The 11,812-nt window shown below is 34.0% G+C and overlaps 1 protein-coding gene across 1 annotated transcript in view; it reads right to left on the bottom strand.

Moving 5' to 3' along the window:
• Positions 1-1,069: 1,069 nt before the first annotated feature.
• Positions 1,070-11,812, bottom strand: part of LOC121325235 (cadherin-8-like) — a 72,066-nt gene continuing 61,323 nt past the window's right edge. Inside the window, exons 8-12 of the mRNA XM_041267626.1 lie at positions 11,636-11,772; positions 8,905-9,026; positions 8,571-8,688; positions 3,372-3,623; positions 1,070-2,901 (exon numbers count right to left, since the gene is read on the bottom strand). Coding sequence (XP_041123560.1) covers positions 2,408-2,901; positions 3,372-3,623; positions 8,571-8,688; positions 8,905-9,026; positions 11,636-11,772 — 1,123 coding nt within the window. The 3' untranslated portion in view covers positions 1,070-2,407. The remainder of the gene's footprint in view (positions 2,902-3,371; positions 3,624-8,570; positions 8,689-8,904; positions 9,027-11,635; positions 11,773-11,812) is intronic.

Raw genomic sequence — 11,812 nt, 5'->3', positions numbered from 1 at the left:
CAGTAGCAATTAAAACAAGCCACATGTAAATAATTATCCCTAATGGAAGGACATTTTATACAGACATGTACTTCTTGTTGTGCCCATCTCTACAGCTTCAAACATCATTTTCCCATCTCATAATACTGAAATAGAAAGCCAACTTCTTTATTAGACATACAGCTGCATAATTACAATATAGTGCCACGCTTGCCATGGTATAGCCATCATGGTTCAGTCAGCACTTTAAATTAGGATGAAAAAAGCAATAACTGGCTGACATTTCACGATTTCGGTGAGGGATTTAATACTTCAGTGCGCAGCCTCTATTCACGATAATAAAGCACTTGCAAATAAAATGTCCAATATTTATATCTTTTCATTTGATTCAGCAAAATAAGATATTGCAAAATGTGTGTGTGTATTGGGGTGGGGGGTCACTGAGGTGCTTGAAAGCATCTTTGTTTTTGCTTCCCTGGGATGTATTTATAATAGCTGGAAATTAACCACAATGGCCTCTCTATTCAGATCTATGTCTTGTTATGTCTTTGTTTTGTTTAAAATAAGAGAAATAAAATGGTTCAGTGAGACCTGCTCATAATGGATATTAGATCACTGTAGATACGCTTTGGACAACACATGCATGACCTCTTTAAAAAATGTGTTAGCCTAAATGATTTGGAATTATGAAGTTATTTAAAAAATAGAAGATGATGCAATATATATATATATATATATATATATATATATATATATATATATATATATATATATATATATATATATATATATATATATATATATATATATATGCTGGTTAGTATAACTATATATATACAAAATAGGGATATACCCCTATCGTTCCTTGTGTCTACACCTCAAGAGAAAAGTTGAGGGATAGCAGGAACACACCCTCAATCACCTCAAGAGGCCCAGTCCAGGGCCAATTTTGCAATTTGTATAAACCACTTTATACTGAAACCCAATTGAAAGTATAACATGGTCAATAGCAGCAGTCCTACAAAAATAAAACACAATCACAAATATTTATAAAAATATATTTCACAAAGTAGGAAACAATACAGGGGTATCTCTGATTTACGATACACTGAGTAAATAGTTAAACATACAAGTTTATAGCATAAAAGCACAGTAGAAAATATGATTTGCATGTAAGCCTATTTAATATATAGTATCTACTGAGAACTGTCATATATTGTTTACAAATTGAGTATGCATGTAGCTTTAGTGCTGTTGTTTTAATGAAAAGCTAAGAAAGTTAGCAGTACATGTATATATGGATAATTATATAATATACAATGTAGCACAATAAGCAAGTGATTTAGATTTTCTCATTTCCTTGTGAAATGTTACCAGTCATATAGCTCATCCAGCTATTGTGCTTAAAGTATTATTGGTAACTCTGCCAAATGAATATTTTAGATATAACAATTTAACTATTCACATCTTTCTAAATCACTTAGATACCATCTTTATTTTACAGTTTTAATATAGTTCTAGTTTTCTGCATATTACTGCATTAACTTTCTGAAACGTTGCTTTTGCTTCAATAAAATAGATGGCTTGAATCAGCGACAAAGAAATTTAAAAGATGACACCTATTTAATACTCAGATGCACAAAAGAACAGCCAGAAATGACATAGAAAAATTAACAGTTCTTGTATGAAGGGGAAAAAAAAGTCTTCAAAATGAGTCGAAGACAATTGTGTTTTCTTCTGTAAAAAGAAGACCCCTGTCATAACTTGATTTTCTTATTATTTCCTTTGAGAACACACTTAGAACATGTGAATATATTGAGAATTATAAAGCAAGCCAACAGGCTTATCCAGTTCATAATAAATGTATCCATCAAGAAGTATACTAAATTTCAGTAAAAGCCATTATGGTTTTATAATCATACTGCTATCCAACATTGTAATGAAGACCATATATTGCTTGTTTTTTTTTTTTTTTTTGTATTCTGGCATATTGACAGGATGATGGCTAGCGATCTGATACTTGAACTATTCACATTAGCAGGACCCATGGAAATGCACCGTAGCCCAACATAGCTTCATGGCCCAATCGATAGATGCTGTGCACAATATAAGTCCTCCATCTTGGTTGTTAAAGCGACTACCAAGAATCCAGATTTGTATGTTTCTGGTGGTCACAGTGAACAACAAATACCCAAAATACTGCTAGACACTCGACAGAATCTAATTCACACTGCACAAGAATCATAAACCTCCTAACAAAGACGTTGTTTAGTTTGGCTCAACATTACAATGCATTTGATGTGACTGATGACGATCTCTTTACTTTTCACTAAGAAAAAAGGCGGCCCTTTTTATAGCCGCTTCTAATAACCCTAGAATAATACACAATTTTGTAGACATAATCTGATGTTTTTTTGTAAATCCGCGGTCAAGTCTCCATGTCAATCTCTCCCACAGAGTAAAGCTCCCCAAGTCTTTTAAACCGTGGGCCCCATTCTCTGAGGTAGTCAAAGTTCTGGTCAGAGTCTGATGAAGCTGATTCTAGTGAACTTAGTGAGCCAGCCACTGAACCCCTCCCTTCGTACCCATAGAATTGTATAGAGTCATAAGGAGGTGCAGCGGGATCATTGTCAGCTTCATGTAGCCGTACATTTATAAATTCATCAACGTCAACGCCGTTAGGGGCAGGGTGCTGTCCTTGTCTTGGCATAAACTGGAGATCTGGCTTGATATCCTTCCGAGGCAAAAACCCATTAATGCCATCTGGGTTCTGTAAAGTGGCAATGTCAAAGGCTTCTGTGTCCTCTTCCCCGCCCCCCTCGTCGTCATAACGAATGATGTTCTCTCGCACGTCTTCGTCATCTTTGATTATAAGAGGCTCGTTTTTGTGTCTTCTCAAAGTCACAAACAGCACCACGATAACTGTAAAAATATAAGCAATACACGGTTGGATTCTGCTCCAATACTAAGTACAGATTTGTTACAGATTTTGTACCACCTTTCACTGACTGTGAGCAGAAGAATATTTTAACAATATTTGTTTTGATACTATATACTATTCATTAATATATACAGTATATATTATTTGTGGGATATGCCACAAGATATTTTGTACTTTATCTCTAAGTCTGTGAGGCAATTTAACAGTTTTTAACTAAGTCTAATATTTTATATTATACATTTGTTAAACGTGTTATTTTTCTAAGGATATTTTGTATTATTGTGCATAAACAATGTTCATTCAGTGTCATATATTTTGTATATCAATAGTCCTTGTAGTACAAGAATGTTGATACAAGAATACTGGTAACCATATTTTTCTATCTTTTTAAGAATAGTATTCAAGCATACTGGGATAACCAAAACATATTTAAATATATCAGTTCACATACCTAACAGTAAGATAATGCATGCTAAAATAGCTATTAAGGCTCCCATACTGAGTCCAATGGGTAGAACGTAAGCCTCAACGTTGCAGGACTGGACAACCCCCTCCCTGCTGCAGCCACACACTCGGATGGTCAGTGTGTTGGTGCTGCTCATTGGAGGGTTGCCGTTGTCACTGACGATGATTGGTAGAAAGTACATCTCCTGCTTCTGCCGGCGGAAGCCATTATGCTTGGCAAGGACGCTGACAGAGTTGTCTGTGGAAAGAGAAGACATTGTGAGGGAGTTATGGGTGCCAGATTAGGATGATTGACAGGTCAATTTCTGTGTTGTTCTTTTATCCAGGTATTTATTTATTAAACTACAACATTTCTTAAATCAGTTCCGTAAATCTGGCAGCTTTAAATCAATGTTAAAGGCAAAGCCCATGGCCTTTTATGGCTGCAATTAAAATACACATAAGTTTCTTATAACCTAAAGATTTTGATTTAAAAAAAAAAAAAAAATGAAACCAGTGAAGATTATTCTTAAACAGTCTCTCCTGAAACTAGTGTCTGGAATTGTATATAAATGCAAGTTTGCTCATTGTATATTGAATTGTACACTTAGTATAAGGAAAATGACTTACAAAGTGTGAAACAATGCAACTTGCACGGTAAGCATCATTTACCAGCAAAGTTCTTGATAAGCTTGGACTCACTACCAACCCTGTAATGTTATTGTATTCCCTGTAAGCAAGGCAACTTATTTAAAATAAAGACACCCTCAATTTACAGGTAGCATGTAGTGTCAACCAGAACTAGGACTTGCCATCAAAATAGTTTTAAATTTTCTGCCTTATTTGGTTGTAACATGGGCACTGTAGTGATCTTGTAGAAAGACTCTAGACTGCAGAATGCTTCTAGGCTGTCTACATCGTACACGAAAACCATCAGAAGGCTTGTATTAGGGAGCCGAGGTTAAAGAAGTAAGAGACTTAATGCAAGGGCATTGCAATCAACTACAGCTGTGCTCATTTAATTTTAGAGGACAGGTTTTTACAAATTGGAACTTTATTGACATGTTTTGTTGTATTTACCTTATTGTAAGCCTTAGTTGTTCTCTTGCTAGCTATGACACATAGTGTAAGTAATCATATAATGACACATCCATGTCATAAAATGTTGTGTTGTATTAATATTGAGGCAGGATTTATTTTTTTAATCATTGTAATACTGTTTGACAAGACTACCTATGAAGTATTTTTTTTCTTGTTGTTTTCAGCTAATGGCCAAACTTCAATAATTGTCTATGTAACAATGCATACATCTAAAATAATGCAATCCTTCGATTTCGACATGGAAATGAACATTTCTTTCCTTGTAATAATTTTAAGGCTGCAGAATCAGATACGAAAGCTCATTCCTTTTTATGCCGGACTAAATTAACATTACTGCAGCCCAAACATAGCATCTTCTCAAACATGTTTGAATTAATTAGAAATAGCAAACATTATTAAGACTCTGTGGAAGCCCTACTAAAAGCAAACTAATGATGATAATAACAACAGAAACAGAAGTTCTGAAATGTATGATTGTTAAACACATCCCTAGGTAAATGGGCCTTTAACATGATCTATTAATACCTGCTTGATTACACTATCTACAAGATGAACATAACACACGCACTGTGCCTCATCAAACAAAAGAGTTGTTTACAGCTAATAAATAATCACATGACGCAATGCACTTAAATCAGTATATTAAAATATGTGTGTCTTAATTACAGTGCCATCTATAAGACAAACTGTGGTGCACAGGGTTCTATGTTTATCCATAAACAGTCTAATGAAAATGTAAATAAGTTTTTGTTTCCTTCCTTCTATCCTTCACAGGTCACAAAACAATTGTGTAGGTGCACTGACTGATTTATTGTGTTAATTAAAACTCAATTTCTGTTATTAAATAATATTAGGAGGTAGCTAGTCCATTCCTTTGTCTGCCTCGACAAATTGAAAATTAGTGTTTAAGGGGGATTGTGCATGCAAAGTAAGGGATGGTACTGCAAAGATGTCCTGTTAATAAACCAGTTGTTGCAAAGAACCCTGTACGCAAAGTAAATATTTAAACTTGAATGTAATTCAAGGAGAGTCTTCGCATTGATTGCTCTTGCTGCCTAAACATTTTTGTAGAGGTTAACTTACCAAATGGGAAACACAGTGGGGATTTGAAAGGGAGAATAAAACACTAATGCACATCTTAATGTGCTGCAAACTAAAACATATTGAAATAAATTACTTACAGCATTGGCCAAATTAGAAGCTTTTAGACTTGTTAATGGAGCTATGAATGATCAATGCAAAAATATGCAGAGTTGTCTACATATATTTATTAGTATGGTAATAATCTTCTGAGGACATTTGTTCTAAATCAAAGGAATTGTGGATCTTATAAATGTAGGATTTTCTATTCTCTGTTGTGCAAATGGGCAAAATACTAGACCAAAAATAAAGTGCTTGATTTGGTTTCTGCTGTAGCTGATCAAAAGGTATTTAATGCAGTTTCTATATTAATTGAGATCTGATGGGTTTGTCTTCTAATGCTGATGTTATTCAGTGGTAATTGGAGAACGTTCTTAAACTGATAAACAATGAAACAAACTGTCCATAGAAGCTCAAATCAGTCGAATGGAGATGATTCTTGCAAAGAAGAAATTCCAGCAAGTGTGGTGAGGGAATTAGGCAGCACTTAAGGACATTTACTTTGAATTAATTTAAAAGGAATTTTAGGAAAATAGTTAAAATGGTTCCATTTGTTTGCTCTTTTCATTGCAAAAATGTATATTTTCAAAGTAATCGAATTGCGCTCTTTCTCCAAATGGAGGGATTGTGTTACAAATATATTCTATTGGAAAAGGGTTTTGATATACCAGCATCTGTCAGATCTGATGATCGATGCGTGGGTTAATAGTTTACATGGCTGTATCATGCTTTGATGTGTATGCCTAATGCATGCTGCATTTGCATGCTGCTTTGAATTAAATAAAAACATAAATCCATAATGCTACAAAATGTAAACTTCCTGCATGGCAGTTAAAATGCTGCAGTACAGGTTTATCCATTTTGAGCCAGTGTTTCCAATTATCTTATACACACATTGTACCAGTGGATTATGGTGAGACTAAAAAGCCACACTTTTCATATCCCATTGAATTAAGCATTATATAAAAAAAAGAGCTTAGAGTAGTATTACCACATTGCAAATTCATGCCTTTTTGGTCTGCTTGAGTGTAGTTTAGAGAATTTTAATCAGTCCAATGATCAGTTTAATTTCTTCTATTGTGATTTTCAATTGTGTTTTGAAGGAGACAGTTTAGACACCATATCTCAAGGTTGAACTTTCAGACACAGGCTCATGGTCACGCAACTACCTACCAACTACCTAATATCTCACAGGCAAAATTACTGTAGGTAAGCTCTGTCTATTTATCTATCTTTTAGAAGTCAAATATCAACTCTACTACAAACCATTTGGCTAAAAGATGATCCATAGATGAGCTTTAACTACTGTTGAAAAAAAAAGTACTGTTAACAATGTCATTGGCAAGGGACTATAAAACAGTGATATGTGTTTTTTTTTTTTTTTTAAAACATAACTTGATTGTGGGACACTACAGCTTGTCATTTTTTTTTTATTGTGCAATCTGTTTGAAATAAACAGAGGTTAAGGCATATACTGTTAGGGCTGCTACAGAACAAACATTATTTCCGACTACAAAATAAAACAGAAACATAGCAGGTTGCCTTCGGCTTTAGTAAAAGAACAGACGGACTAAACCAGCTGAAGATTCCTTGCCCCAAGCTCCGTGAGAAACATGATAAAACATTAGTCTGAACACAGGCTTTTCAGGTAATGCAAGTTCGAGGGGATGAAAGCTGGCTAAACTATCATGTTGTTAGACAAACATATTTAGTACCATCTACTACACACTGACAATTCAAGAAACCACAGTAAAACTGATTTCAAAGAATTACTAAGCCCTTTACAAGACAGGATTTTGGAACCTATTAATTTGGTGTTGTTTGTATAGTACACTGCAGTGCAGTTAGAACCAATGGATTCCAATACTTGAAGGCACAATGACTTTGAACTGCTCATGCATTTACTAGTCTTAAAGATATGCATCTATCACTGCATTAAATGCAATGCACTAAGTTTGTGATGAGCTCAACAATATTACATATGTCATATGGGAAAAACCTGTCTGAGATGGAGAAGGCAGCAACGGTCTCGCCATAGGCAAGCTTTGCACAGGTTTCCTCAACATGCCATAAATATGAATTTTATTCTGTTGCTCCACAATCCTTCATTTTAAAAAACAAGCCTAAAAATGGTACAGAAGTTTCAACTCCTTCATGTGCCTGTTCTGAGTACTGTATTTAAAATGTTCATATGCTAAAACATATCAGAAAGCATTTGGGGATATTGGAGGTTACACAAAAATGTTTAATATTACAGTGTCCACACTTCTCACAAACTGCACTAGCTGGTGCAATCTAATTTAGAAACGGACTTGCATCTACCCACTGAGGTGGTCTCAAGTCTGGTTCTCGAGTACAGTATTAAACACTGTGTAGTGTAGATGCTAATCATATTTAGCACTTTTAAGCCAGTCTAAAGGCAACTAATATGGTTTAAAGGTATAGTGTGGGCATGGCCTAAATCCATGCAGCTGCTCATAAGATTTATAGGCTGCTGAAGATCTTTCTTTTTTAAGTTTTCACTGTGCTGTATTCTCCATATCAGCATGATTCACGTCACCTACTTAAAACATTATACCTTAGGCACCTTCCATTAATTCCACGTAACTGCAAAGTCCATTCAAAATGGTGACATCATAATTGACCATGTACGTCAGCCACTTACTTAGCAGTATTCACTTCATCAGCCCTTTCCCCTTTAATGAAATTCTCAAATGGACTAAATAAAGGTTGGTAATAATTAGAAAACAAATATGACTGGATGTTAAACTTGTGTATTAATAATAAAGCAGTATATAACAGAGTTACAGGATGGTGAATGTCTGTGTACGTGTTATATCGACACTTATAGCCCAGGTCCGTTCTCTTCTACTTGCCGATATTCCACCTATAACCCATAATAACAAATGACAAGAAGCCTAAAGTTTGACACTAACTTTTTTTCTTTATATAAACTGTTTTTTACCTTCATTGTTCTTGATGGTGAAGTTGGGATTGTTAGATATTTCTGGCACCAAACTGTAGAAGAAAAAATGTCCATTTTTCGGGTCATCCTTGTCAATGGCACTGACGGTTTGAATTACCTAAAAAAATAAATAAATAGGAAGCTTTTCTTGAAATTTAAAAGGCAAGCCTACAATAAGGCATAAAACATTTTTTAGGGGTCATGAATTTTCAATAATAATAATAATAATAATAATAATAATAATAATAATAATAGCACCTCTATGGTATGAATGCACTGGAAAGATAACAAAGAGACTACATATTTTTTTTAACAGTACGCAAGCATGTTTTACCTGTCCTGGTTTTCCATTCTCACACAGGAACGCTTCGTACTCTGATGCAAATTCAGGAGCATTGTCGTTGATGTCAAGAACCTTAATGGCGACAGAACTACGAGATATTTGACTGTAGTTCCCTGTAAAAAATAAATAAACACAATAATTAAATATTTGGTTTTTATCAACAGAAATACAGAAAAACAGCACATTCATAGCTATGCAGCTTTTCTTTGTATTCAGTCATTTAACATAACATCAACACGGAGAACAGGGCACTTGCAATTGTATTGCATAGGGTTGTTTTCTTTTAACATTAAGGGCAAACACACATATTGACAATGAAATTGAATGAATAAATGGAAGGATAGTACCACATTAGGCTGTCAAGCAATAGTAGGGAAAAACTGTATCCATCTAAAATATATAGCCTATGTAAAGCAATATTAAAATTACCTTCACAACATTCATGTTTTAAACATGACACTTTTTATTTTATGCATATTAATGAAATGATCACAGATGAAGTCTAAAAGACAATAAAGAGCAATTTAATTAGATTTGGGTTTATTGGAATTATGCATTGGTGTTAATTCATAGTCCCTTATGAGAGCCCAGTAAATGACTGACTTTAATCAGTGCTGCAAACACTAACTTTAAAGCTGGTATCTATTAATTTGAGGATGTGGGGGGTGGTGGTGGTTATGATTTACATAGTTGTTTTGAATATCTCTTCATATACTGTTAGCTCATCACAGTTTCATGAAAGTCATATATATATATATATATATATATATATATATATATATACACACACACACACACACACACACACACACACACACACACACACACACACACATTTTATTTAAAAAAAAAGAGAAGGAGAAGAAGAAGAAGATCTTTAGGGTTTAAACATGGTTATCTTGGTCAGCCCACTGAACTAAAACCAAAAATAATCAAAATAAATGTAGAATGAAAGTGACAGTCACTTCAGGCATGCACTTATCCAACATGAAGTATGTGCAAAATAAAGATATTTATTTAGATATATGCAATGAATTTACTCCTTGGCAGTGAAATGTGTTCACACATGAGCTCAGGGGTGTTTTTTTTCGATTTGTTTTAAATTAAAAGAAACCCAAAATTTATATATATATATATATATATATATATATATATATATATATATATATATATATATATATATATATATATATATATATATATTTACATACATGCACGTTAAGGAACGTGGGAAATTATCCAATTGGGTAAGAGGTTTCAAGATATAACATATTATATCTAACATATATAGGTACCAATATACTGTATGGAAAAGTAAGTCACCCTGTAGAGTGAGAGACTCATAGAATAGCCCTGTCTAACACATTTGAAGTCAGTATCTGAAAGCTTTGGTCCCTGATTTAGAAACCAAAAAGTTCCCTGTCCATTGGCATATAGTCAGATTTTACAGACCCATAATTAAACTAGACCAAGAGAATCACCGACTGTATCTGTGTATCAAATGTGATTCAATACCATAAAGTACTTTGGAAATCAAAATGTCACATTAATGGAACACGGCAGCATGAAGGCCAATGGCAAATTTCACACAAGGAATTTAAACCATACAACTACGTGTTTAAAATAGGCAGATTTACTAAAACATTCCAAAAAAAAAAAAAAAAAAAAAGGCTTATAAAAAAAAAAAAACATTTACTAATAACTCAAAGCACTGAAGAGGATATTAATTGAAAAGTTTGTCGACTTAATATGTGACTTTAGTATATTTAGTATAGTATATGTTAATACAGTATACAAGGCCTAATCATGCATTAACCACACGTATCTTCAAAAAAGTTAAATAAATAAGGAGTAATTTACAAGATTGACCCATGAACCAAATTGTTCTTGTTCATTGGCTGTAGTAACTTGCAATGCACTGCAAGGAGCTTGTATCTGAAATATTTCAAGTGTTAGCTCTGGAACTGCACAGTGGCAGGCTGTTAAAAGTGACTTTCACTCTCCGACAGCTGGGAATTCAATCTGATTAGTTAGATGTCATCTGGTGCAAGCAGCAGAACACACAGCGGTTTGGGTGGCAAATCATGATAGAATGGGACAGGGAATACAATTCCTCATGTTCACAGTAGAATAGCTTTTAAAAATGGGAATCATTTCTAGACTGCAGTTCTGAAAATATTATTATTATTATTATTATTATTATTATTATTATTATTATTATTATTATTATTATTATTATTATTTATTTTTTTTTTTTTTTTTACGAGGCACATTTATTTACATTATTTTCATTTGTTGGACTTGCCATTGGGGATCAATGGAAATACAGCTGGAAATGTCAAGTATTATACACAGAAGAAAGAAGTTATATAATCCTAAACTATCTTTTTTTTTTTTTGTGGGAAACTGCAAATTAAGCAGTTTTTATATGATTAATTGCATCATCATTTTTCACCACAATCCTCCTGTGAATGCATTTTCTCTAGAGCTGAAACCTATAACTTTTGTGTCAGGCAGGAGTTACCCAATGCCATCCTCGCTCCCTTGAGAATGCAGGTTCTGGTTAGATGGATCCATTCACATTCTCCATGTGTAAAGCAATTGCTACAGTTCCTCTAGCAGGTTTCAATAGGTGACATATCAGTCTTTCTCACACTTCAAGGGACACTCAAAGGTTACCCACAAGTTGTTAAGCCAAACTTGATTAATGTCTTGTACTTACTGATTTCTGTGGCTATCACGGTAATGTTGTGCCATGGGTCTGTCTCTCTGTCGAGTGCTTTCGCCAGGGTTATCTTCCCATCTTCAGAATTTATGTTGAACTGCCTCTCAAGGTCTGTGTGTCGATCGATGGAATACCTATAAAACAAATATTCTTATAATCTATGATAATATTGAC

This window comes from Polyodon spathula, chromosome 13 (assembly GCF_017654505.1).
Source record: "Polyodon spathula isolate WHYD16114869_AA chromosome 13, ASM1765450v1, whole genome shotgun sequence".
In the NCBI taxonomy this organism is placed as follows: Eukaryota; Metazoa; Chordata; class Actinopteri; order Acipenseriformes; family Polyodontidae; genus Polyodon; species Polyodon spathula.
Note: the sequence above shows the minus strand (reverse complement) of the source record. Positions and strands in the feature narration are given on the sequence as shown.